Genomic DNA, 26,948 nt, shown 5'->3' with positions numbered 1-26,948 from the left:
TCAGCGAGTACAAGGGATTATGAGAAAACGATTGGCTCTGCATTTTCAGGATGGCACTCTCGCAGATGTTTGTATCTAGCAAGAGTACCCTTAGCTACAAAAGTGCTAATTTGACATCACTTGAGATCACGATGAGACGCAAAGACCTGCACACAACGGTGGTACAGACCAACTTGGTATTTTGAGCTAGGTTTGATACTGCCCTGGCTCGGGTAATAATGGGTTATATAGAGCCCTCCGCCTTGAACGCCGTTGCTTTCCAAAAACGCGCCGCGTACACACACAACCCCGAATAAACTAACTATACTGTGATAACTCCGCCCTTGTAGGGAACACAAGCCGACCGACGCCAACTCCCGTTACCGTATGTACCCCCGACCAAATGCCTATTTTCGTGACCTTCGTGGAGGAAGAGAGAGCTGCTCGGTTTCGAAAATCCATGGTGAGGGCTGCATTTTCCCCTCCGCTGATTCCGCCTGCGCTGGTTCCGCGACAGTAGCCGCAGCATTCTTGATCCTGTTCGCTGCGGCTTTCCCGCCCTTGCCGAACTAAGGGTCAAGGTGGGACCACTCGGGGATAGCCTTAATCTGCTGCCACATGTATTTCTCCAGCTTATTGGCGCTCTTTGCGTATGGCGTAGACTCGTTATTGTACTTGCGGCAGTTGTCGAAGATGAGCTTGGCATCGCGGATGAAGTCCTCGGGCGTCGCGTATTGGTCGGCCTCGAGCTTGGTCTCCATGGTGCTGAGGTCCATGGGCTCCTTGATGACCTCGTAGTAGTCGGCGACGTCGTCTTTGTTGACGGGCACGAGGAAGGGCCAGGCCGACTGGTGGTTCTGCAGGTCGTTGAGCAGGTGGAGGAGCTGGTTGTAGTTGGGGCCGTGGCGGGGCTGGCGCGCGAGCTCGTCCATGTCCGGGGACCATCCCGAGGCGCGGATCGCGTCTATGGTCAAGGGATCGATAGGTTTTGCGCCGCTCTTCCACTCCTTGGGGGGCGCGTGTACGATGTGGGACTTGGAGTAGGCGCGGATCTTGGCCTGTACGCACTCCTTTTGCTTCAGTAGCATGCGGCCCATCTCGAGGTATCTGATCCGCGGGAGCATGGAGCACTGCATGATGGTGCCTCCCTCGTAATCCTTGATGTATCCCATCCATACGCTCTTATCGAGCGTGATCTCCTTTGTGAAACCCTGCTTCTTAAAATATCCGATGGCGTAGTTGTCGGCGTAGGTGAGGAAGTGCATCACGTCGCTCGTGGCCTTGACGTAGTCCTTCAGGTGAGACATTAGATGGGCGCCGTAGCCCTTGACTTGTTGGTCGGAGCTGATGGCGCAGAAGACGATTTCGGCGAACTGGCGGCCCTTGAAGGGACGGTAGGTGATGCCGCCGACGACCTCGAGGGGCTTCTTGACGATCGCTATCGACAAGTGGGTGCGGTCGTAGACGAGACGGGCGATATAGTCCTTTGGCATTTTAGGAAGTTGTTTTTGAAAGATGCATTTCAGGCCGGTGAGGATGATGAGGGATTCGCGCTCGTTATCGTTGTTCACTACGCGGAACTCGATCTCGCCGGTGCGCTCTTCGATTACGGCAGGCTGTGCGGGCAGGTGTCAGCTTGTCCATCGCAACAAATATCGCGCCGGGGGTGTGGAAGATGCGCGAAGAGCTGACGGTGTAAGACATACCTTTTCGGGAAACGGGATAGGCTTCATTGCCGGTTTCTTCTCTGGCTCTGCCGACTCGTTGTGCTTCACCCTCTTAGTCGCGACGGGCGACGAGGGGTCCTCCTCGGCCTTGCGCTTCGTGTCTGAGTCGTCGCGTTAGAACGAAACATGTCGAATAAAACTGATATTTGATATGCGACCTACTTTCTTCCTTCATTTTGACTTCGACCTTGATACTGAGCCCTCACAGGCATATTACGATACAAGTTGTCGATGGTTGATGTCTGGGGAAGTTGATGACATGCTGCGCTAGGCTTTCGTATTTCTCCGTTGGCCGAAGTCTCGACGAAGGTGGGGCTCAATTGACCCATCCAGGTGGACAGCCCAGGGGCAGGTAAACTGGCGCTAAGCCTCTTTTGCTCAGGCCACAATTCATGGTGGGTCTTGGAGCTTAGAACACGTTTGGGGAAGCTGCACCTTCCGTGATCTCCAGCACGCCGACAACACCATCTGAGTGCAATTGATTGTTCAGAACTGCGCGCAAGCTACCCCAAGGCCTACCACGAGAATCTCAACGCACCAATTGAACTTCCAAACAAATACGCTCCACTCGCCTCGACCGCCTAGCAGATGGACTCCTCTCTGCTCGAGATCTGGCAAGCGGCTGCTAGCACGCCGTTCCATCCCGCTGTCGCCAAGGATTCGCAGTTCTTCATCGCCTTCCTCCTTCTGCTCGTTGGTATCTTGATCACCGGCGTCTTTGCTCTGAGTAAACTTCTCCCACCTCCTCATGCACCGAAAAGAATCATTGGCCTAACTAACTGCCTCTACAGACCGGTCCCTCACCAACATTCCTGCACTTGGCGTTCCTGCTTCCGCTGCCATTGCGTACGTCCTCCCACTCCTCCCCTCCGAATACCTCTTCTGACAAGTTCGCTACAGATTCGGAACGGTGTACATGTTCTGCGCGGTCGGAGTCTACGTTTAAGATACCCCAAGAGTCATTTCAAGTCGGCGGCGACCTTGTACTTTAGAAACAACCAAGAAGACTTTCCAAACCACCTCTCTACAATCTGGTTGATTACACCTCATTTCGCGCAGCTTCTATCCGTAATGTCGGGAGCAATTTCTCAGGGCGATGCGCAGCCCGAGCCCATTTTTCGCGCTGTGGCTTCTTCGACGAAGCCGCTATACCAACTCCTCAAAACCATCAACTTCACCAACAAAGTCCATGTTCAGCTTCAAGAGGATGGTATCAGATTTGCGGCAGACCTTTCAAGGGTTTTGCAAGGTAAGCTCCTGATAACACCAATGGGCATGGAACTTGCTGCTTAACACACTTCAGGTACTGCATTTCTGGACAAGAAGCTTTTCACCTCGTACTCTCTCAACCTCGGCGACGGCACGGACGGATCGCAGCCGATTCTTCCCAACTTCCAAATCGCCTTGCCGTCCCTTCTCGACACACTTCAAATCTTCGGTGCAGTCGACGTCGCAACCCGCACTCAGAGGGCCGATCACGACGCATATCACAGCAACATCCGCAACTACCGCCCGGAGGCGTTTAGTAACCAAGCTCTCGGTATCGGCGGGACATGTAGCTTGATCTACAAGGAAGAGGGTGGCCAGTTCGACATTGTTATCGAGGAGGGGGGCGTCAAGACCACGGCCAGCCTCACGACATATCTGCCGGAGATCCCAGAGGAGATCCCATTCGATCGGGACAACCTTTCTTTCAAGATTATCATGCAGGCGCGCTATCTTCTCGATGCCCTGGCCGAGCTGGCGCCCACCGGGCCCAACCGCCTTACTATAGCAGCCTCCAAGACCTCGCCATACCTAGCTCTTTCCGGCGCCGGCGACATGGGCAGCTCTAGCGTGACTTTCGCGAAGGGACGCGAGCTACTGGAGACCTTTTCGATCAACGAAGGATGGTCCCAAGCCTACAAATTCGACTTGGTCAAGTACTCCACCGAAGCGATGAGAATTGCGAGCAAGGTCAGCTTTCGAGGTGACGACCAAGGAGTCTTGAGTCTTCAATTCATGGTCGAGCATGAGAATGGGGTCAGCTTTTTGGACTTTCGGTTTGTTCCTTACATCGCACACGATGACGATGAGGAGGGAGAGGAAGAGGGTTCGGAGGATGACTAGACGTGATTATACGAAGCTGACTCGTAGATAGACGAAAGAATCGCGGTATATGTTCCGAGTGGTGACCATGGTATTTCCCGTATACCATGCTACCAGTCTCAACATCCTCTCGCTGATTAGCTAACAAAGATATGGTTTTCTCTTCCGCATGCGTCAAGCCTAGCAATGAACCGTGCTCCACGTTCCCGAGTCTAAAGCGAACAATGTGTTGCTAACCTTTCCTCTGAAGGAGTTGGCTTTGAGCCCACTGAACGCCTCGTGGGGAATGACAGCTCTGGCCCATCGGCAGAAGTCGGCCAAGCAAGCCCGGCTCCTGCCGCCCACGCGCTTCCGATCCTCGTCGAATAGGAATTTATTCGTCGACGCGGTAAAGTGATCTGTCTAGCAACTAGCGGACGCCCATTCCAAGAGCAGCATTCCTCCGTCTCCAAGCCCGAAGCCTGCAGCCCCGAGTGAGGGCTTGAGTGGGCACCAAAACCTGCGCAGGCCGACGAATCGGACGTGTCGACGGAAAAAGCCAACGCGAAGAGTTCCTGTTCGCATCCGGCAAAGGCGTTGACGGGGCGTTGAACGGACCTGTTGATGTCTCGGTCGTCAAAATTCCGACTGGAGATTAGGACCCAACCGACTGGAATCCCGCGCCCTCGGGCAACGCCATCGGCCATGGCTACGGCTGTTCTGTCGAGTCGAAGACGGGCCGTATATCTTTTCATCTGTTTGCGGAAAAAAAGGGCGGGATGGGCTGACTCTTCTTCCCTCTTGCGGACGTAGCTATCGTGAACCGGTCCCCGACTAGACTCTCTCTTTCCTCTGTCAACTTTCACCTCCAACTCAATTGTGTTTTCTTAGCCTCTTTTACGATCTCGTCTCTCGCTCAGCCTCGATCTTTCTTTGACAGCGTCTCCGTTGTAGCTCAACAGCAACAACTGCCAGTTTGACTCACTTCCGCGTGTCTCTTTTGTCAACGCATCGCCAGATCGTCCTCGGTTCCCCTGACTTATAAAGCCAAGGTCTCACCTGCTCTCTCCGTCTCGAGGAAAAAAAACCATCATCACACGATTCAACAGTCTTGCAATCAACTACAACTCCTCTCCAACTCGATCAATGAACTCGTTCGGTTCTTGCGGCATCGTCGAATACTCATTCCCAATGTGGTCCAAGCAGCACGTCGGCAACTGGCTCGATGCCTTCAAGCCCCGTCGCAACTCGCGGAGCTCCATCTACTCCTCGTCGTCCGGCTTCTCCTCGTCCTCCGCATCGGCGAAGTCCCGCAGCGCCTCCCTGTCCTCGCTCTTCTCGCGGGCCCCCGTGGACGATGACGAGCCGGAGCGGGAACGGCTCGTGGCCGACGAGGAGCCGGTCAAGAGGAAGCCGTACGTGCCCAAGTACGCGGCCAGGTCTTTCATGAGGACCACGACGACGCTCGAGATCCGCGCCAAGAACGAGATGCTGTGATGGATTCGGAAGAATACAGCATCGGCATTACTTGCCGATATCACCTGATACCCTTTCCTACACACCAAAAAAAAATACGAAAACACGATACCCGGGAGGACGTCACCTCAACTCCCTCAGTCCGCTTGGACACCCGAGGACAATCGACGTCCGAACCATCACCATCAGATACACATTTCCCCTTAATTCGAAAAACATTCAACCCGAGAAAACAAGCGCTACTCGAAGAAATTCAATGTTGGTCGGCTGGTATACACGCAGTCATCAATTGACAGTTGTTACCTGTCACACGACAATACACACGGGTCTTCGGAGTTCAGCGGCGTCTGGAACAGAAAAGGAAAAGCCAGATTGGCTGGCAACATTGAAGGAGAGGGGCAGATCTCTACTGAAAGAGATGTTTCTATCATTACCCACCATAGAGTTGGGAACTATCCGTGAGGAGGGTCTTAATTGCAACGTAATAATAGTATTAGGCCCGGCAGCCCGGGCCACTGAGCTATCAATACCATATAGTTAAACCAAACTGCGAATGTTACCCTCTCTCCGTGCTTACTCACTTACAAGCCGAGCGTCTAAGCTGCAATAATGCGGCGTCAGTCTTTTTTTGAACTTCGTGCGTAAGCTCAGGGGATCCAGTCGAGACTCTGACGCAGGGTCAGGACGGTATACGGGCGATTGATGGGATATATCCAGAACTCATGATGGAAGTGGCTGATGCTACACGAGCCGCACACGCTGATCGGATACAGATCTGTTTCCCGCCTACCCTCACCGGACCTCGATCGTCGTCGTACCTGCATGTTTCTTCTCTATTTGTAATTTTCTTCCCAGTGTTTGCCATATACGAACATGCGTAACAGGCAAGAAACCGACAGAAATGGCAGGGTGGGAATCAATCCTGACAGCCCGCATGCTGCAGACGTTGGTCTCATTCGAATTTGGGAGAGCAGAGCAGTTTGGGTATTAATACGTCCGTATTCACAGATTTGGAATGCCTGCTCCTCCGTATCTGTGGCGGGCCTTCTCCGGGAAGATCGCGGGGGAACCGTCCCGCTCGGATGTGTCCAAGAAGTGCCGTGAGCATCGTGTGATATGCCAAGACGATTTGTTTTTTGGGCGCCGTTTTTACGTCCGTAGAGAAGGCCGTCCAACGGGCGGGCTTACGAAACCCACCGAGACAGGCATTCAACATGAGAACTAGCCAGTCGAGAAAAAAGCAAAAATGACTTTGTGAGGGTTGGCGGAGAGGAGCTGGATCGACTGCACTTGTCTCAGTCCTCAATGCGAACCGTGGGGCCACGCAGACGAGGGTGGACATGGGTGATGCGGTGAGGGCCCTGGAGCCTGTGAGTTCACTTGGCTTGTCAGCGTAATAATCTGTAATTACTCGAGCTGTGGTGATCTCCCTTGCTGTGCGATTCATGCTTTCCATGTTTGCCATATGTCGGAGTCTTCTTCGTCATCGAGGTAATGTAGCCAACGGACAGATATATTCAGAGCTTATCCGTATCCGTAACTCCGGGCGAAGAAGACGACCAAGGGCTGAGATGGGGGGACGATAGAGGGCTGATGATGGACTGCCCCTGGCTATGCATCCTTGTCCCGCACGCCGCAGCAGGGTTATCAGGTGCATGGCAGGGGGGGCGGGCTCGCGCCGATGTTCCATTCAAGAAGTCCGAAATAGAACGGCGAAGGCGGCGCGGCGGCGTCTTGGGGTCGACTGAAGTCCGAAGCAGGCGCTGTTGCCGTTGTTGCGTACGAGGCCAGGAGATATGTATTCGCAGGATAGATGGAAGCATTTTGACTCCGGATGATGAAGCAGTTCGTACCAGAGTCGTGCAAAGTCAGTGGCGGTCCTGGGTGGACTGATAATCAGAGACTGATAAGGCCACCGGGGAGATTAAGGCGAAACAGCCAATCTGCAAAGTTCGAAGAAGTTTGCGTGTTGAAGAAAAAAGCAAACGAGTCGATTGATTGTTCCTGTCGTGGTTGGTTGGCTTGATTGATTGTGTCTTTGTTCAAGTTCGAGAAGGACGTTCAGAACTCTCCAGGCCTCCCTCAGACCCCACGCGCTAGGATGATACAATGGAAGAGTCTGGTTCAGAGCTCCTGCAAGGGCCAGGCACCTTTCAATGACAGGGCGGGTCAGCTGGGGGGGCCAGTCAGCCGCTGAGCCAGGTTCCCGTCCCGCTCACTTATCCGCAACTCAAGTGAGTGAGGTGAGTGGTGATTGAACCTTGGCTACAGCAGCCAACTTCTTCTGGGCAAGTTTCCAACACGAACGAATACCTATCCTCTTGCTTCTTCACCCAACCACAACCAACCAACCAACCAATGGAGGCGGTATCGGGCCATCCTCAACGTCACCGGACATGTCTCAGTCCTGGTTTGCAGTGGTTTTCCTTACGGCCGGCGGACCGGGGAAGCAGTCTACCGCCCCGTCCTTCTCCTTCCCACTCCTTAGAAACTCGAGTCAATCTCTCGCCATCGCCATCGCCATCGCCATCGTCGTCGCTTTCGGGCGGTAATTATCACCTCGCCCGCCCGCCCACCGGCGACGGGCGACGGACTGACAGCTCGATTATTCCATTGGGAAAAGCGTCTTGGGCTGCTTGGGTATGAAACAGGCCACCCCGGCCTGCCCAGACTCGACTTCTTCGACTCTCCCGAATCCCAGGTCACGTCACCGTCACCGGGAAGACGCATGAGAGCAATGCCGCCCGAATCGTCCACGTCTCCTCTTTCTCGCCTTTATTTTTTTTCTCCCCGACGCGCGCCTGCCCAGCATCGTCGCCTTCGCTTTCATAACCTCATTCGGTCCTAGGGGCTCTGCAATGATCTGCCTTAGTCCGTTTCGACAGGCCGACTGACGAATCGAATGACCCGAGTCTTGCGTATCCGGGTTTGTCTCTCTGCTTGTTCCTGTTCATCAGCCCTGGCTGTTAGTTGTCTGTTGCTAAGCAGGGAGCACAGAATAATCACTGCAAGCATAGGTGGTATTTCGAACCCCTGTAGCTTGCCTACCAGACTACGTTACGTGCATGTTGATCCGGGAACAATCGCCCATTGATAGATCGCAGCAACCTGCTGTATCCGTACGGATACAGATAGCTGCCGTCTCTTTCAACACCAACAGAATCAGCGAGTGCTGGATTTCTAGCCATGACGAGTCTCGGCAGTTAGACATGTCAAGCTGTCATTCAGTCGATCTGTCATTCAGATGCGCCCGGCAGCACTCAGTCGCTTGCATCTGCTTCATCCGCACGTACTAGCAGTACGTGTTGGAGATTGTGGCATCGTCAGTCAAGGGCAAGGGCCCAAAGTAAGGCAAACAGGGGTACAGCCTGGCTCCACGGCTCCAAGGTTCCCTTTCCCTCGGCCTGTCACCATTGGACTGCCGCTTCTATTGAATTCAATCCTGCCCATTGTCAGGTCCTGATCTGTTACTCGTCTCTCTCTGCCTCGACTCTGGCGAGTACAGATACTCGGCAATGAGCTGGCGAGTCCATGCCAGGGAGACGGGCCGGATGGGATCCCACTGGTTGGCTGCCTCTGCACCTCGCCGTCTGCGTCGTCGTACGGCGAGGAATTCCTCGAGTCGCATCTCTCTCGCGTCTGCAGGTGACCGATGGTTTCTCCTCGCCGTACGACATACACCTCCAATGGCGACGGCGGAGCTGATCCTGAGATGATCCATCATTCACGTCGGCCGCCATGTCCCATATTGCTCGACAGCGCAGCTGCGACGGTGTCAGCGCGACCCCCATAAGGCTGACTGCACGATGGGCTCTGGAACCGGGGGATGAGCCATGGGAGAGGGCCGTCGACGAGGGTTCCAAACTTAACACCAAAGCAATATGCAATTCATATCTTTGCAACAGTCACATCTCTCGCGCTGGAAGGGCCGGCCATGAACGCATGCAATGTCACCACACGCAGCCTCTCTGGGGCCGCCCACCACCCCAAAAACACCCCCGACGACAGTCTCCCGCCCCCCCTCGAGAAGAGTCCTTTTTCAAAGGCACAATGGGCCAGTAATAGCAACCCGCTGGCAAGGTGTAGCCAATTGGAGGTTCAAAAATAACGACAAGCCGGGAGTTGACCACATCCACCCCAGAACGACGGACGAGACACGAACCCTACAACCTCCGCCCTCACGCAGCTTGCCTGCACCACCGAGCAGGGGTCAGGATTGGCTTCTTGCACCGCCGCAACTCGCACCGCACACACGCACTCTTGACCACTTCCATTACCACCCTCCCATCTGCCATGGATAGAGCAGATCCGGCATTCCAGCCTGCCAGTCTCACCGACTAACACATCCAACTTCACTCTACATCCCGTGCAGACAGCTAGGTCTGTCAGCTGGCCCATGATGGCCCCGACTCGCTTGCTTTTATTTGTGATACGTGCCGATCGAGAACAACATACATACAGCCAACACTCGGCCTCTACCCTTCGCCCCGGATGGCATCCATCCCTCTTTCCTCTTTGTTCTGCTCTTCCCTTGGTTCTGGATATGCCTAGCAGTCACGTCACTCGTTAAAGGCCCCCAAGAGACCTCAGACCCCTCCCCCTTCGTGTTCTCATATATTGCCATGTACCAGTCGCTTTGGCCCTGCTGTCCCGACCTGCTGCAAGATCCCCTTTGTACGCCCAAGATCTCATCAGGATGTCTCGGTCGAGCTTCAGCATCCGGAGGTTTATCTCACCTCGCCGCTCACAGACCGTCGACGTTGACGAGCGTCGCCACTCGGAAGACTCGGCCATGAGCGAGGAATTACCCATCTTCAAGCCCCGACGGAAGCAAGAGAAGTCTCAGTCGTGGGCACCGTCCAGACGTCAATCCGCCGCCAAGGCTCGCAGGCCCTCGAGGGAGGATACCCTTGTACGAAGGACACAAAGCATCAAGAGGAGCTCGCCTGAAGCCATTCCCTTGCCTGAGGCTTCGCCCAACTCGTCGTCGAGTTCTTTGTGCAGTTGCGAAGGCCACGCGGATACGGCCTCGACGAACAGCACAGATGAGGTCCTTTGTCCGCCTCGACCTCCGTCCCGGGCCTCTCGGTCTTCAGCACCAAAACGGCTCGCGGATCGAAGGCATCTCTGCATACCTCCTCTACCAACACAACAAAACACCAAGCCCGTGAACTCTCCCACAGAAGCTGACATCAAGGCCATCGAGGCGGGCAATACAAACCTGGAAGAACACCCCGCTCTCAAAGGAATCGCAAATCCTCCAGCTACGCCGGAAGAAGGGCTGGAAGGGTGGTCACTAAACGTTCAAGACCTCATCAGAGAAACCGACGAGGCTTTCAAGGCTGTAGGGACGGCCATCCAAGAGGCGAAAATAGCCGTTTCGTCATTTCCCGCCACTTCTCAGACCAGTCGCGCATCACCTGCAGCCACCAGCCCAAGGATGGAGTCGCCTGTGCAATGGCTGAACAAACCGCACGCCATCGTCAACAGCACTCCGCCGCTGCCCCCTCCGAATCGGAGCTCATCAGGGTCGTCGGCGTCGAGACCCAGAAGGAAGAAGTCGAAGAAGGCTAAGCGATCAAAAACAAGGTCCAAGAAAAGCGCCCGCTGGCAACTAGGAGAGGAAGTCACCGACATTCTTACCGGACAATTCTTTCGCAAGATTGAAGTCAACGAGCTTCTTTCACCGGATTACCTTCAGGCTGTGAGAGCTGGCCGCGAGGCCCAGTCCCGGATCTCGAGCGATACCATGAGGACAGTCGACACGGACGGCAGCGAGACACCCGTCGAGCCTTTCCACCTTCAAGATCTGCCCTCACGGATAGGAGCAGCAGGTGTTGATGCCATGGTCGCACACCACGACAGAGTGTCACCTTTCAAGCCCCTCGACTCAGCGGTACGACGCCGCCCCTTGGTAAAGGAGAAGTCCCCGCTGCGAAGGAAGCCTGTACCCAGATCAGCCTCTGTAACTAGGAAGCCTGTACCCAAACCAGCCTCTGCAACTGGAGAAGTCGTCGAAATCGAGGACACGACCCCTCCCCCTCCACCGGCGAAGAACCCGCTGAGGTTCGCGCCTCGGCCGCAGGCATCGCAGCTGCCAACGATTCCTGAGGTCATCGTTACCACACCAGACACCACATCAGACACGATCACAGTCGAGAAACAAGCAACGCGCACATTCGCGCCCGTGGACGAGGATGACTTCATCTTCCTCCATTCCACCAACTACACCCTTAACCATCCTTCCCTGCGCCAGGGACAAATTCGCTTTCGGAAGCAAGACGTCGAGAAAGGCATGAAGATCGACCCCGACGACACATTAGACTGGACGGCTTTCCAGATGGCCATACTCGGCGGCGCAGGCGACCTCTTCTCAGACCCCTCGGACTTTTCCCGGCGATCCGAGGCCGAAGAGGTCGCGGATCTGGTCGAGTGGTTCAAGGACTTTGGCTTCGAGAATCACGGCCTGTTGATCCGCAGCAGAAGTAACAGCGGCTCAGCGACGAGCCCCGCCAGCATCGCCTCCGAGTACTCGCCCATGTCGTCCGTCGCGACGGACATTGACCTGCCGATCCCCGTCGAGCTCGAGTACCCGAGCGGCTTCTGGAACGAGGGCAAGCACGACACGTCCAAGTTCCACGCGCGGGGCTGCAACATCCGGCGGTGGACGATGGAGGGCCATCACAAGCGCTACTGCAACCGCGAGAGCCTAGACAGCCTGCCGCCCAGCCCCATGATGGACCTCGTCATGATGAGAGGCGCGGACGGGGAGCCGGAGATGGTGCCCATGGGATACAATCTCGGACACGATCTCGGGGACTTTCTTAGGTGGGAGGCGGAGCACGTCTATGCCACGGGTGCCTACTGAGACTTACCACGATCATTACGACTTACGGACAATGAACGGAAGAAAGGAACATTCATTACCAGACTACTATAGGAATAAAACTTATTCATAATTCTAACACTGCGTCGATCCATATCATGAAAATCCTCTGTTCAAAACGAAAAACACAATGTGCCTCGATTCTCGTAATGAACGTATGATTTCCACTTCGGGCCGCTGCAAAACCCTCTTAGTCTAGGTACCAAACGTCCAACACCAACGAAATCAACTCAGTCGATCTCAAGGCATTCTTTTCCCAGGAAATAGTCACCATGCGTCATCTAGGGCTGACGGCTCCTCACCCAACACATAACGGTCAGTCTACAGTAACTTTGCCTTCCTGGTAAAGCCATTCACTCACAGCCCGTCTCCCAACGGCCCCCAAGTGGGACGAACCGCCGGGCAGCCGGTTGCCGCCTGCACCCCCCGAACCCCACCACCGACCCCCACCGCAGCCCAGATCGCCCCGGCAGGACCCGCCCGCCAGCTGAAGGAAGCTGACCTACTGACCGTGTTTTTCCCCCCTGCCATTTCACCTCACACTCACATTCACACCAACCGCGCCGAACGTTTGTGATTGTGAGAAACCAACACCAACAACAAAAACAACATCGGTCACATTCATATCTCACTTTCATAATTTTCATCCGCCCCCAATCGCAGAGCGTCCTCCAGCCCCCGAATCAGCAGTTACCTTGCAACGCGCCTCATCGCATCCGCTGAAGAAAAGCGCATCTAGTTCAGCCCCCTCGCTTCCACGGCCGCGTCTCTCGTTGCGTCGCATCGCATTTGCATACACTCATCATCCCCTGGACCGGCGCGTCACATACGGAACGGACCCGATATTTCGAGAACCGGGTAGCTGTGAGAGGCAACTCACTCACTTCGCACCTCGCCTGCCTAATCCCACCGCATACCCTCACCCTCGAAAGACCGCACACACTAAGAAGGGACCCCCACCCACCCATCATCCATCACAATGCTCCGCCGCCCAGCGACAACGCTCTCCGTCACAGCCGAGGACATCGCATCCTACGAGGACCGCCGCGCGCGTGAGGCCCTCCTCCGCGAGCGCCAGGTCCTGCTGCAGGCCCAGCAGCAGCAGCAACAAGTGCAACAGCAACGGGTTCTCCAACAGCAGCAGCAACAGGCATCCCATCAACAGCAGCAGCAGCTTCTCTCATCGCCTCAACACCACCCCCAACAACAACGTCAGATGCAGCAGCAGCAGATGCGGGATGCCGACATGACGGCAGAGTCCCTGGAAGACACGTACGACTACGACGATGACGACGACGATGAGGACCGCCAGCAGGAGATTCTGAGGAGGCAGCAGGAGATGATGAGGGCGCAGCGGCAGCAGCAGGGCCGGCCCGGGATGCAGACGACGCCTACGCCCGGGGACGGGGGCCGTGGGGGACGGAGCCGGGAGGATCGGATCGGGGTTGGTCGACGTGGTCGGTAAACCGGGCTTCAGTTTTGTGTGTGTATCTTTATCTACAGTATGGGTCTCCGGAAGTTGGGATACCTTTTCGGTGTTTCGGTGGACATCTGGGTTTTGGGAGTTTGGCTACTCTGTGTAGTTTTCCTGTATTCAATTGTTGGATTGGTCATCTTTGATAAATTCAGAGCGAACATCAGGGTTCAGGTTCTCCAGGTTTCCAAGTTCCAAATGTGTTCGTCTGTAAATTCTCTGTCCCGACCGTCCCAACGTACGCTTTCCTCGAAAAACCCAAGCCATGCCGAATTCGTCACGTCGTGCCTGAACCGTCTAGAATACAAGGATCGCCAAAACAAAAGATCGATATTTGAAAAACGAAGTGAGTATAGACGCTCTTATGAAACCCGTCGCCCTGAACACGAAAATCCCACGTCGCACCCAATCTGGACTTCCGTGTCAAAAAGAAAAAGAAACTCAAAGCCAATGTCCCATTTGTGAAGAATGCCCGCCCGCTATCGTGAACGCGTGAAAAAGTAGATGGAAAGTCTGTACAAGAACCGAAGGAACGACACGTCGCTGACGCTGAAAGTAGACCGCAGAGAGAAAAGAAATAGAGTACAACTGGCATCAAGAACGACTGTGGAGTTGCCGTTCGACCACGCCCTCAAGAAAGTGCAATTTCGCCCATCACAACGGAAGGGTGCGAAGTTTGTCCAGGCCGTCCGAGGGCGAGTGGACGCCTTGCTTTCGATCGCGTTCGATTTCTTTCGATGGAGAGGAGACGTCTTCCATGTGCATCTGGGGACTATTAGCATGTTATTGCATCATCAATCTCGGTTCCAAACTCACGTTAAGAAAGACGTTGGCTTGTTTGATGCCGGCGATGTCGGCCAAATATCTGAGACGTCCCCTCAGGAAACGCTTCTGCCGCGGAGTCGCAAAATCGCTGGTGTAAGCGGTGACGAGCGGCCACAGGATCATCAGACCGGCGGCGCCCTTCAACGGGTCGTCCGGCTTGGTGTTACCGCAGGGAAATTGGGCGACCACGACACCGTAGCCGTTCCATTTGCAGAAGAACGGCGCCGAAGCGATGGTGTCTTCGATACGGAGAATCGCAGAGCGCTTCAGCTCTTCGTACTCCTCCCCCATGCGGTAGTCATCGGGTGACACCAGCCAAGCCATGCACCGCAGGATGGTGGTTGTGAGCATGAGGTGGCAGCACCACGTGGCGACGTGGAGGACGGCCAGAGGGAGGTTGAAGAAGCCGTACACGGGGCCGGCGAATGTTTGTGCAGTGTCCAATTCTTCATCGAGACGCTCCGGGATCCAGTCGACCGTGTCGACCTTCCACTGCGGACTTGGGTCGTTGTTGAGCTTCTTGAACTTGGCCTCGAGTGCCTGGGCACGCTTCAGCGCATCCAGGACCTTTTGGATCGTCTCCGGCTTACGATCTCCGAGTCCCATGATTCGGTCGACGTCTTGTCTGATCTGGCTGCTCTGGATATCCATGCTGGCAATGGCGTGTTGCATGCGGCCACGGCATTCGTGGTGAAGAAGCCATGTGAACTCGGCTACTTCTGGGGAATTAGGCAGACAGTGAATAGAAAGGCACTGGTTGCGAGTAATGGCGAACATCTCCTCGCCTTCAGGTGTTTCGAGGCCTTTCTGCCCCCTGAGCTTCACAATGATGGCTGCGCCCTTCATATGATTCGTGTACTCGGCGATGGAACCCCGAGAAGAAGTCAGAATCTGGTCATGAGTTAGTCGAGTCCTAAGTTTTGCCCCATCTAGCGCCTCTTACCTCGTAGAAAGCCAACATCAGTACAGCACCTAGAGTCTGATCGCTCTTGACCTCTTCGGGATCCATGATAGCCTTGTTAACGGCCCTGACAGCCCGCATATAATGGTTCTGGGCATGGAACAAAGCTGAATTCGCGTTTACGGTGCGACGACTTGCCAGAGCAGCCAGGGACACGGCCTTATAAGCTTGCGAGAGGCATTTGGATACGTTTGGCCGACTCAGAAATCGAGGTAGAAAGCGGTAGTAGCCCCTGGCTGTAGGCGTGAAGGGGACGATGATGAACTCCGACAAGAAGTAGCAGGATGCCTGTTCGTCCAGGGAATCAAACAAAGACGCGGGGATGTCATCATCTTCTTCGGTAGAGTCGTCGTCGGCGCGGAAGGGAAAAGCTGCGGGATTCGAGTAGTCGAACGTTTTGTATTTTGGGCCGGCCACCGAAGTCAAGCACTGCTTGTTGCACACTGGCGACAGTCCCTTGCCTTCGTCCTCGGAACTGTCCTCTCCTCTCGACTTCTTGAATCTCTTGATCGTCGCTTCGGTCTCGTCGCGAATGTTGGCCTCAAAAGGATCCCGGTAACCTGGACATTGGCGCCTAGACTTCTTGCATCTCATGCAGAACGGCTTCCCCTCATCACACTTGATTCTCCTGGCTCGGCATAGTTTGCAGCCTCCAGATGGCTTTCCCGTGTTCACCATAGTTGCAGTAGTGTGTTGTCGGGATCATAGAACAATTGGGTTGTGCTACAGTCCATAGGAGCATCCTACGAAATTGTTGGAGGGGCCGAGCTCTTTTTCACAAGTTTTTGTTCCGACAGTCCCAGGACCCAGGTTCCGAGGTCAATCTTTCGGGTTAGACCAGACACGGGAGCCGGGAGATCAAGCGGGAGGTAGACTTCAGAACACCACTATGTCATAGCGACGAACTGCAGGCAATATTGTGGGCAATCCAACGTCTAGGGCTGTTGACTGCAAGCCAGATGCCTGGTTGCTCAAAAAGCAATGGAGGGGCTGGATCACCGATGGGACGCTGTGCGAAACTCTGTGCCATCCATCCAAGGTGTTAACGAATGATAACGGCCAAAAGGATAGAGCGGGATCGCACCGTTGGTGAAGGGTGATCTCAGGTAACCGGGGATTGGGCGACTCGTAGACTTCGTTGTCTGGTCTTCCCGAAGGTTTGTTTCATGCGCCGCTAAGCCCTGACGATGCGCGGACTGCGTCGATCAAGGGTGGTCCCATCGGCTCGTGCGTCAATTGTTTGAGACGGCAAACAGAATGTACCGGAAGAGTTCAACAACGGCCGGAATCCTGATGTCGATCATTGAAGGAACAACCCGGCTCTTCGGCAAGCCGGTCGATGGATGGCATCTCAGACAGGTGTCAGCCGGCGTGGGTGTATGTGCGCCCCATCATGTTGGTGGCCCGGCGGAACACTTTCGTCGAATCCCGCCCAGAACTTTGCACGCCGAGCCACTGAGAGCCTGCGTTGCTTATTCTTGATCCAAACAATCAAACAAAGATGGTTCATATCAAATGGCCGCTGGGTCTGACCGCAGATAGCAGACAGCCGTTAGGCATTGAGAGGGGAACAGACGTATTGGCCTATTCGGTTCCGATTCCGGCTCCGGAGCGTAAGGCCAGAGGTTGAATGAATCTCCAGCATCGCAAATGGCGGCTTGTGCGGATTCCGTGGGGCTGAGCACGTTGTTTTGTCGACCAAGCCTCTCCAAGACACCTGACAGGGAAAGTCGATTAATCCGAACCGAGATGTTCGCATTTTCTTGGTTGATAGGTTTGTAATCCATTCATCGAGTCGAGTGGCAGTGCCGGGATAAATCTTTGATGAATTGGCGGTTCCAGCGGTCTGGTAGTCAGATGCTTGCCCACCCACACGCGACACTTGACGGCGTGGAGTCGCCTCGTTCATTCGTCATCGGGGCTGGTGGGATCGTTTCATCCGATCAAGTTCAACCCTAAATAGGAATACCGGTCGTGGCTTCTGCCTTAAACAAGATGCATGAGTCCAACTCTGGCAAGGAGCGTCCGTGACTCAGTCCTAACCGAACGACGATGACAGAGAGGGTCTTCCAGGATCTGGTGATTTTCAACGTGTCGTTCAAGGGTTTCTTTCTCCAGGAGATCGTCGTCAGCCTTGGAAGAATCCAACCTCAATCCCGACGGATTTGGCAGAGATCAACTCCAAGGGCTGTAAAACTTTCGTCGATTCTGTTGAGGCAGGATTCGGCGCGACTTTCCATGTGCTGTAGCAGGAACAAATCCAAGGAAGGTAGGGTTGTCGTCGAGATAGACTGGCAAGCGTGCTGCTTACATGATCCCGCGCTAACCGAGAATGATGTGGGTCCCGCAGATCGTCGGGGTCCATTTTTCAGGTCGTGCCCTCAGCTGCGAGTTTATTTCTAACGTCTTCAACACTCTCAGACGTTCATCCATCTGGATGACGCTGTCTATCAAAGCCTAATAGCATCCGGAACTACGCTCTCGGGCTGACGACTATCTTCACCTGCATGAACTCAACCTCGAATTCGCCGTTCGTTCTCTGACGGCTGTCATGGCTAGTTACGTCTTCGTGCGAAAAGTCCCTTATCGACTGTCAATCTTCATGCGTCCCTGCGAAGAATCCGTGCGTGATTGCTTGCATCAAACTTACTGACAGCGACGTCTGCGGCATCTACCGGCAAAACCTCAGAAACGGCTGATGTCTCTCTGTACGGCTGATTGGGCGGCCTCAAGATATGCAACGGCCCGTTCGAGTTTGACAGGCCCTCGGGCGTTGAACGGAGGGGACGCAGCGCAGGAACACGAATAAGATACCGCCATCGCCGAACCAGGCGCCAACGGCAAGGCTTCATGCAGCCGCGCAAGTGTCCAACGCTGCTCTGGACTATCATCTCAGCAAATAACCTAGCGGGAAGCAACCCTCAGCATCACAGCATGGTGTTTAAGGATGTCGACAAGTTGGCGTCGCACGTCCTTTTGAAGCTGCTATGACTTCCATGAGGCCCAAGTTCCCGTCTGCAGACACTCAGCTAGCCAAGGCGGCCAGCTGGTCGGGGATATGCCGTCAGGCGGCCGGGACCACTGCAGTAAAGGGTCCCATGCCTTTACGACACGACATTTTCACTGCGCAGTCGACGATGAAGTAGTTTGTTGATCATTCTGTTTGTTGCAGCATACGACAAAGAACACGAGCGATTCAACTCAAATTTTGCAGTCAAAGCAATACTATTCGTCGTCTAAGTCCGATTGATCGCTCGTATGGGTGAGGCTGGCCCCGGCTAACAACAACGTTTGACAACCAAAACTTTGAGAGGTCTGTGGGAATACCATCGAGGATACTTGACTCAGAGAAGATTCTATCTCACTGTCAGACTGACTTGCCCCAACATTCTCGGCTGCGGGGATGCGCGTTCGACGACAAAGTTCTGACAAGTTTGACGTTTGGTTCCCACCCTCCTCCCCGCCAGAGATATTTGGGTTAGGCTTGCGTCTTGGCAACTCAGCTTGTTCCCGGGATTCGAATCAGCGACTGTCTTCTCATGAAATGAGGAAAGAGTAGAGGAACTGCACGAAACGATAGACAAGGCTGGTGTGCGATCTCAAAGTAAGCTTCCTCGTCAACGCCCGCAGCCTGCTCGTTCTCGTCAAAATATCGCCTTCTAGCCCTGTCGTTCTCTGCCGCAAGCCAGGGAGAGAGGAGTTTCGTCCACTCGGAGGCCACCCATCGGAGTTCGGAATCGGCCACACAGGCTGGTTCATTGCCGGTGTCATGCGGCTGAGTGGCCACGCTCTTGCAGGGAAGCCCTTCGTCAAAAGAGGACTCTCAAAATTTCTCAAGAATATTTCCCCGTCGTTGTATCACCAACCTGCGCTGCTCATTCTCTTCAGCTTTGCAAGAAATACCCAGGTTGCTATTTTTGTGCGGACCTTTGGACTCTCAGTGAACTAATAATCCCTGCAACAGCTCTCGGTTCAAAGGTGCTCATTATATGAGGAAATAGACCGATTGTTTCTCGGCCGAATCGCAATCCGGAGATAACATCAGAAACTCGGCTTATTACCCGCTCGAAGTTGTGATCCTTAATCTCGAACGTTATCCTGGTCTTTGATTGATTTAGCCAATCACTTTTACTGTCCAAAGCTGTTCGCTGATTATCTAGTACCACAACATCGCAGGCACCGGTGTTGAGTCCAACCAAACCAAGCTGCCCCGATGATTTACCCAGTATCAAAATTGCTGACATGTTTCAATGTTGAGAGAAACGGGTGTGGCCGGGTGAAATCGGGTTAGTCTGACAGGCTGAAATGGTTGGCCAGGAGCTGGAGAGTAATCGTCAGATGACAATGATGATCCTTCGTCATGGATGCTGCTTACTTGGTGCCAGCGTCGAAGTCGGGAGAATTTGCGTCGAAGCAGCGGACTAACGGTCGAATTATCTGTAATTTGGAGTCCGACAGTTGTCAAGACTCGTCAAGTTATCATCGATCTCATTCGCATTCGCTCAGGCAATGGCAAAGGTCCGGCGTTGAGTCCGGTGGTTGGCTAGTGCCAACACGACCTCCGGCTTGGACCCACAATAGCCCGACCGTCGGCACACTAGCCCGGTGCCCCTTCGGTGGAACCATTCGCCCGTTCAGTCCGTTGGGGAACGATTGGTCATTTCTAAGCCTTACCAGGAGTCTGGTTGAGCCGAATCCACTCCGGGATAAGGGTCCCTGGTCCCTCGGAGCTAATTCACTTCAATCCGGCCTGCTTCATGATGTGCGCAGCCGAGGAAGAAAACAAGCGGAGATTTATGCCCCGGGGAGGTGATTCATCATTGGGGTCATGAGAGGTTACGCCCGCTCTTGCGTCGCGAAGATGCCAATCAAAGCTCCTCCGGCGGGCTGACACCATGCGGAGCCGCAAGGCAGCACCCCATGTATGGTTGACCGTCGGAGGTGACGATGTGGGGGGCGTAATCTTTCTGTATACCCGATTTGGCGATTAAGAATCCCTCGGGATCGTTGAGGCCTGGATATAAGTCTCACGAACATCCGGTCACTGATTCACAGGTCTTTGGGATAACCACTGATCAACAAACACAATCGATCAACTAATACCGAAAGTTCTAGACAACCACCTTACACAAAGAAACACCTCGCCCAAGCAAATCGATCCTCCTCTGATCGCCTTTGAGCGTCATCGAAGCCTTCAAAATGTCTTCAGCAGAACCACCAGTAGTGGTCCTCGACAAACCAACAACACATATCGAAAAAGATGGCAAGGTCGTCTTCAAACCCTCCCGCGAGTTCCTCCTCGCCTTCGGCGCCCTCTGCACCATCGCCCTCGCCGTCGCCTTCGACGCAACGACCCTCTCCGTCGCCCTCCCAACGATGAGCTCAGAGCTCGGCGGCACCGCGCTGCAAGCCTTCTGGAGCGGAACGTCCTTCCTCCTGGCCTCGACCGTGCTCCAGCCCACAGTCGCCGGACTGAGCACCATCTTTGGTAGGAAATACCTCATCTACGTCTCGGCCCTCTTCTTCGCTGTGGGCTCCATCATCGGCGCCGTCGCCAACGACTTCACCGTCATCATTGCCGGACGCACCATCCAGGGCATCGGCGGCGGCGGCATCCTCGCCCTCTGCGAGGTCATCGTCACGGACCTCGTCCCGCTCGCCGTCCGCGGCCAGTGGTTCTCGCTGCTCTCCGCGGTCTGGTCCATCGGCACCGTCACGGGACCCCTGATCGGCGCCGGCTTCGCGCAGAACGTGACCTGGCGCTGGATCTTCTGGATCAACCTGCCCGTCGTCGCCCTCGGTGTCGTCATGATCTTCTTCTTCCTGAAGCAGGCCAAGGTGCCGGGCCACATCATGGCGAAGCTCGGCCGGTTCGACTGGCTTGGCAGTTTCCTATTCACCGCGGGCTCCACGAGTTTTCTCTTCGGCCTCTCCACGGGCGGCGTCATGTACGAGTGGAAATCCTTCAGAGTGCTTCTCCCGCTGATCCTCGGCATCTTCATCCTCGTCGTCTTCGGAGTCTGGGAGCTTAGGTTTGCGAAGGAGCCCATGATCGACAAGGGTATCTTCAACAACTGGACAATGATTGCGAACTACATCATGACGGTCTTTCACGGCATGATTCTCTGGTCCCTTCTTTATTTCCTCGGTAGGATACACCCCCTTTCTCCCCATATCGCCGGCAGTCACTAACAAGTTGCAGTTCTCTACTACCAGGCCGTTAAAGGCTACTCTCTCGTCATCTCCGCAGTCGCCGTCCTCCCCGAGACCCTGACCGTTGCCCCCGCCGCGATGGCCGTCGGCCTCGTCGCCGGCATCACGGGCCGCTACCGCTGGTCCATCTGGGCCGGCTGGGTCATCACCACACTCGGTGCCGGCCTCCTCTGCCTCATGCGGCCCGGCACCACGATCCCGGCCTGGGTCTGGCTCAACATCCCCATCGGGCTCGGCACTGGCATGCTGTTTCCGGCCATGGCACTCTCGATCCAGGCGGCGTGCGAGCCGGCCCTCAACGGCCAGGCCGCCGCCTTCTACTCCTTCCTGCGCACCTTCGGCCAGTCCGTCGGCGTCGCCGTCTCGGGCGTCATCTTCCAGAACGCCTTCCGCGAGCGTCTCGCCGACGTCCCAGACCTGGCCCACCTCGCCGACGAGTACTCCCGCGACGCCACCATCGTGGTCGAGATCATCAAGCAGATGCCGTCGGATAGCCTCAAGGCCGAACTGGTCACGGCGTACTGCGACGCGCTGAGGTCGATCTGGATCAGCCTGATCGCGTTTTCCGGGTTCTGTATGATCCTCAGCATCACCGTCAAGAGGTACAGTCTCGAGCAGGAGCATGTCACTCAGCAGGGACTGGTCACGAGCGAGGACACTGATAGAGAAGACTTGAGGGACGTGGAGAAGGGGAGGAAGAATGGCGAGTGAGGTCGAGCGGACGCATACGAATGTCGAAGGGGAGGAAGGGCGTTGCGAAGATGGGATTCACCACTCTAGACGATTTGATACCAGATGATGGCGTTTTCGGTTTTGGATTATGGCTGGGATATTTAGAATGAGGATAGATTTGATTGATACATCTCGCAGCCAGAGGCTATTTTATAATGGTGTCTTAAGATCATAATCAATAATGAAATACATATACAAGCATAGAGGCTGTAAGCTAAGACGTATGCGTTCACGATAACGTCACTTATGACCATACCAATTGGAAACTCGAGATCCCATCCGCTCTCCCATAGATAATCCACCGAGGGCATTATTAGATACTGTTCACTCCTCTATAGGCTACTTGGTCTACAAAGACTGCGGAACTTTGGCCATATTTGCTGAATTCAAGCAGTTTCAAAGAAAACCAAGCCCGCTTTCAGTTCAACACAGTTGCCCTCACTTCGCTATCTCAGTCAGCTCAGCAAGCACCCTCTTCCCATCGCGAACCTGCACATTCGCCAGAATGAGACTCGAAGACTTGACGGCTTGATTCGTCTGCTTGTCCGTCAGGGTGAAAAGCGACATGTGGGCCACGCAGCCGGCGCCGGATCCGTCCGGGGCGTCCCAGGCTTGGATCTCGTCGTTCGACTGGATGCTCATCGAATCCTTCATCCGGCCCTGCGTGATGGCGTCGAGAAATTGGTCGTACGTGAAGCGACTGTGGTTGTATCTGGGGGCGGCGCAGTGTTAGTAGGTGTATGCGTGTAAGTAAGGAAATCCGAGCCTGCATACCTGACGAGTAAATCGGGGGCGATGTACTCCGTGAAGACTTCCTTGGAAAGCGCGTCGTCGGGTTGGAAGAATATCTTTTTGAAGAGCTCGTCTACCCAGTCACCAAGGGAGACCGAGTTGGAGTTCAGTTGAATTTCAGACATATTTCTAAGACTTCTTGTGAGTTTTCGCGCCGTCAGCCACCTGGTTATTCATACTGGACTCACTTGGAAGTTGATATCCGTGGTGGCGTATGAGAAGAATCTTGATTTTGAATTCTCAGTAAGGATGAACTTAATGGAAGAAGTAGAACAATCAGATATATATATGCAAAAACCTTACACCAAAATGTCAGAACAAATACATCTCATCATCTTCCGTTCGGCCTTCTCTGTATCGCAGCGAGCACTTACACGCGGAACTCCGCCTCGAATCCCGCTCTTGCAGGGCCCCACTTGGCTCCGACAACACTGGGCTGGTGAGCCTGCGGAAATCGATTAGTCAACCTCCACCCTCCATCACTCTTCAAATCCCTGTGAATCCAGAGGCTGCTCGTTGCTTCAAAGTCAACAACCCTTTTATTTTCAATTTGTATGCGGAGATATGATCTCTTCGCGGCGGAAGTCATGCATCAATTGCGTGAAGGCGAAGAGGCGGTGCGACCTCGGCTTGCCGGCCTGCCGACGATGCGCAACCAGACCCTCCAAGTGCGTCTACCCTTGGGCTGAGACCTATCAACAGAGCGCTTCGATGCTAGACACAAGCACTTTTGAGCTTGAGATTGAAGATGACACGCCCTCCGATCGCAACATCTCAGATCTGCAAGCTCTCTCAGAGCCCCAGCTGTTGAGTGAGAATGGCGTGTCAGCACCAGCTACAATCCCACCGGTTTTACAGCCACTATCACCAGGGATGTCGTCTTTGATAGACGAAGTCTTTCAGTCGGGTGGAACAAGTCTGTTCTCTCTAGAACCGGGAATTTCAGCGGGCACGCCCGGTACCGTTCAGCAAATGCTGCCGGCAACCGAGTTGGACTTGAACTCTGGCCCTATTACCACAGGAAGCGTCTTTCAAGAGCGGAGCGAGTATGCCGCTCGTCGATTGAGATTACAACCCCGCACACTCGTCGATACTGGTCAGACAGCTTTCATACATTCCACTCAAGTCGCCGCTTCCACGGCCCTTCAAGAAGCACTCGCTGCCAGCGCGCTTCACGCCATGAAAAGTGGAACAAACATGCAGCTCTTGAACTCCGAAATTGACCGGCGAGCCGCTATTCTCATCGCCACAGTTGAATCAGACATGTCCAGCCAGCCGGCCGCGGAAATCGACTTGCTCGCTCCAGCACAAGCACTGCTGATTTACCAATGCATTCGTCTCTTTTCGTCGAATATTCGCCAGCAGGCCCAAGCCGAACGTGACGAACGTTATTTGCTGTCATGGGTCGGTCGATTGCGAGAGCAACTCCGTCCGTTTGGATTCTCTGACGACTGGTGTGGTTGGGTGAGAGAGGAGAGCGTCCGGCGCACGGTGTTGACGGCCGAGGTGGTTTGCGGAACCTATGCGTTTCTCAAACAGGGTTGGGATAGTTCGGAGGCGGGAGTCATGAGCTTGGGATTCACGGCTCAAGCAGCTTTGTGGGAAGCGCTATCCGCAGCCGAATGGCGGGCTGCCTTTTCGCGAGGTCCCAAGATCGAGGTCACGATGAAGAATTGGGATAGGGACATGATACCAGCGACACCTGATAGCGCCGAGGAACTGGGTATAATCATAAGGGCAATGTATTCAGGTCTAGAGCCCTTGGAAGAATGGCTGAAATGGGATAAGCCCAGTTTATTGAAATGGGGGTTGAGGTCATGATATATTAATCTCGTACCAAAGTTCAACGTCGCTCGTACACATACTCATCTCAATTGAATCTTGCGCTGCAGAGAGATGCCAATCTACTAGGTATATAACAAACGGGGTCCAGTTACCGTATTTTAGCGTCTACAGGCACCCATGAGGATGGGTTAGTCAGCGCTTGAGTTGATTAACGAGCCAACAGCGCAAACTCGCTCAAGCCAAGAATACCAACGTACAGCATCTCGTCTCTCCATCTTTCCAGGCGCCTTCCATGGCGGCTGCTTTACCCGCCCTACCCACCATGGGGTCTGCATCCATCATCGACTCCATCGCCACCTCGCCCTTCGAGATATCCGATCTCATCTTCTCTCACCTTGATAACTGCGACCTCAAAGCCCTGCGGTTAACCTGCAAAAGGCTTGCGAAACTCGCCCGTCCTCGCTTCAAGCGCGTTTTCATATCCGCCAGTCCCCTGAACGTGGACGTGTTCCGCGCCGTCGCGGAACATGATACTTTCCGCCACGACGTCCGCGAGATAGTCTGGGACGATGCCCGCTACGAGAAGCCGCCACCTCCAGACCTGAGATTCCGGGACGGGTACCAAGACTTGGATGATGATTCCGACGACTCAGAGGATGACGATGATGAAGGCGGCCGCAGAGAGAAGTTCCCATTTGGCGTTCGGCCCTGGTATGTCAGACACTGCAAAGACAACATTGAGTACTTGGAGTATAGACAACAATACGATGTCGCAACCTTGCCTCAGCATCTCGAGACCTCGAAACAGCTTCTAGCCCAGCTGCCTCTCGAAGTCGCCTACGCTCACTATCAGGACCTCCTTGCACAACAAGACCAAGTGCTTTCTACATCAGCCGATGTAGCCGCTTTCGAGTGGGCTTTAGAAAAGGACAGATTCCCCAACCTGAAGAGGATTACCCTTACCCCTGCTGCACACGGTATTCTTTTCAAGCCACTATATCCAACGCCTGCTATTCGCGCTCTTCCGTACGGCTTCAACTGCCCGCTTCCTCGTGGCTGGCCAGCTGGTCAAGCGGAAAACAGAGAACCCGTTGGGGATTGGGACGGTGAGGATTACAAGAGCAACTGGCGTGGTTTCCGCCGTATTATCAGCATTCTCGCTCGGCAGGAGACCACAAAGATCCCGGAGCTGGTTTTCGACGGTAACCAGGTCTGGTCTGGGCTCACGAGTTGCATTTTCCGCGCACCGGAGCCGTGTGTCGAGTATGATAATCTCGTTTCTGTAATCAAGAAGCCAGGTTTTACGACACTCATCCTCAACCTCATGGTGACCCCGCAAGAAGACAACAACTACCTTGCTTTCCGCACCGGGCGTCTGAGAAAGGCTCTGGAGGCTGATTTGCGACACTTTTCCTTGGAGACCGACGAAGAAGGTAGCCATGAAGACTCGCCGGTTCCCTCGCATTGGGTGTTGGATCACTTTATCCCCTTGCGATCCATTTTCCCCGTCGAGGCGTGGAAAAACTTGGCGCACTTTGGGCTGTCGCGCTTTCTCGTCCAGCAGCAGGATTTGCTTGATTTTCTGTCGGCACTGCCGCAAACCCTGCAATCGGTGGAACTCAGCTTTATATGGTTCATGAATCACCATGGCAACTATAGAGAGCTGCTCTTTGGTATTCGTGACGACTTGGGCTGGCAGAAACGAATCGTGAGGCCTCGCCTGCTCATTAGAGATCACCCTTATGTCATGTTGGCAGGGCGCGCCGTCTGGCTCGAAGATGAGTTGCAACAGTTCCTCTACCATGATGGCGAGAACCCGTACCCGGTTCCTTCACTGCGGGGAATGGTGGTGAGGCCAGGTGATGGTCCTCTGCGTCCGACCCTGGGGTATGGATTCGGGAAGGAGAAGGACGCGTTCGAGCCTAGATTCGAACGACCCTTCGAGTCAGAGGATAAGCTTATTCATGCGGGAATTCTCAGAGATTGGACGGCGGAGTATCCGTAATGTTGTTGACTTATTACGACTAGAAG

General features: G+C 54.5%; 9 protein-coding genes across 9 annotated transcripts; 6 read left to right on the top strand and 3 right to left on the bottom strand.

Moving 5' to 3' along the window:
- Nucleotides 1–548: 548 nt before the first annotated feature.
- CkaCkLH20_06703 (uncharacterized protein) lies at nt 549–2,035 on the bottom strand (the record flags this gene model as incomplete). Its single annotated transcript, XM_038889420.1, has 3 exons — nt 549–1,595; nt 1,686–1,807; nt 1,924–2,035. The coding sequence occupies 3 exons, from the start codon at nt 2,033–2,035 to the stop codon at nt 549–551; spliced, it is 1,281 nt and encodes a 426-aa protein (XP_038745232.1).
- Nucleotides 2,036–2,294: 259 nt separating this feature from the next.
- Nucleotides 2,295–3,815, top strand: CkaCkLH20_06702 (repair protein Rad1/Rec1/Rad17; the record flags this gene model as incomplete). Its single annotated transcript, XM_038889419.1, has 4 exons — nt 2,295–2,433; nt 2,498–2,556; nt 2,607–2,955; nt 3,010–3,815. 4 exons carry the CDS (start codon nt 2,295–2,297, stop codon nt 3,813–3,815), a joined length of 1,353 nt encoding a protein of 450 aa, XP_038745231.1.
- Nucleotides 3,816–4,919: 1,104 nt separating this feature from the next.
- CkaCkLH20_06701 (uncharacterized protein) lies at nt 4,920–5,270 on the top strand (the record flags this gene model as incomplete). The annotated part of the gene is made up of 1 exon (XM_038889418.1): nt 4,920–5,270. The coding sequence occupies one exon, from the start codon at nt 4,920–4,922 to the stop codon at nt 5,268–5,270; it is 351 nt and encodes a 116-aa protein (XP_038745230.1).
- Nucleotides 5,271–9,945: 4,675 nt separating this feature from the next.
- On the top strand, nt 9,946–12,117 carry CkaCkLH20_06700 (uncharacterized protein; the record flags this gene model as incomplete). Its single annotated transcript, XM_038889417.1, has 1 exon — nt 9,946–12,117. The coding sequence occupies one exon, from the start codon at nt 9,946–9,948 to the stop codon at nt 12,115–12,117; it is 2,172 nt and encodes a 723-aa protein (XP_038745229.1).
- A 997-nt stretch (nt 12,118–13,114) lies between these two features.
- On the top strand, nt 13,115–13,600 carry CkaCkLH20_06699 (uncharacterized protein; the record flags this gene model as incomplete). The annotated part of the gene is made up of 1 exon (XM_038889416.1): nt 13,115–13,600. One exon carries the CDS (start codon nt 13,115–13,117, stop codon nt 13,598–13,600), a length of 486 nt encoding a protein of 161 aa, XP_038745228.1.
- Nucleotides 13,601–14,263: 663 nt separating this feature from the next.
- On the bottom strand, nt 14,264–16,073 carry CkaCkLH20_06698 (uncharacterized protein; the record flags this gene model as incomplete). Its single annotated transcript, XM_038889415.1, has 3 exons — nt 14,264–14,374; nt 14,426–15,325; nt 15,378–16,073. The coding sequence occupies 3 exons, from the start codon at nt 16,071–16,073 to the stop codon at nt 14,264–14,266; spliced, it is 1,707 nt and encodes a 568-aa protein (XP_038745227.1).
- A 4,521-nt stretch (nt 16,074–20,594) lies between these two features.
- Nucleotides 20,595–22,319, top strand: CkaCkLH20_06697 (MFS multidrug transporter; the record flags this gene model as incomplete). Its single annotated transcript, XM_038889414.1, has 2 exons — nt 20,595–21,543; nt 21,598–22,319. 2 exons carry the CDS (start codon nt 20,595–20,597, stop codon nt 22,317–22,319), a joined length of 1,671 nt encoding a protein of 556 aa, XP_038745226.1.
- Nucleotides 22,320–22,778: 459 nt separating this feature from the next.
- CkaCkLH20_06696 (uncharacterized protein) lies at nt 22,779–23,257 on the bottom strand (the record flags this gene model as incomplete). The annotated part of the gene is made up of 2 exons (XM_038889413.1): nt 22,779–23,052; nt 23,115–23,257. The coding sequence occupies 2 exons, from the start codon at nt 23,255–23,257 to the stop codon at nt 22,779–22,781; spliced, it is 417 nt and encodes a 138-aa protein (XP_038745225.1).
- A 1,982-nt stretch (nt 23,258–25,239) lies between these two features.
- On the top strand, nt 25,240–26,922 carry CkaCkLH20_06695 (uncharacterized protein; the record flags this gene model as incomplete). The annotated part of the gene is made up of 1 exon (XM_038889412.1): nt 25,240–26,922. The coding sequence occupies one exon, from the start codon at nt 25,240–25,242 to the stop codon at nt 26,920–26,922; it is 1,683 nt and encodes a 560-aa protein (XP_038745224.1).
- Nucleotides 26,923–26,948: the final 26 nt, after the last annotated feature.

This window comes from Colletotrichum karsti (assembly GCF_011947395.1).
Source record: "Colletotrichum karsti strain CkLH20 chromosome Unknown Scaffold20, whole genome shotgun sequence".
In the NCBI taxonomy this organism is placed as follows: Eukaryota; Fungi; Ascomycota; class Sordariomycetes; order Glomerellales; family Glomerellaceae; genus Colletotrichum; species Colletotrichum karsti.
This window is presented reverse-complemented; position numbering and strand designations above follow the sequence as displayed.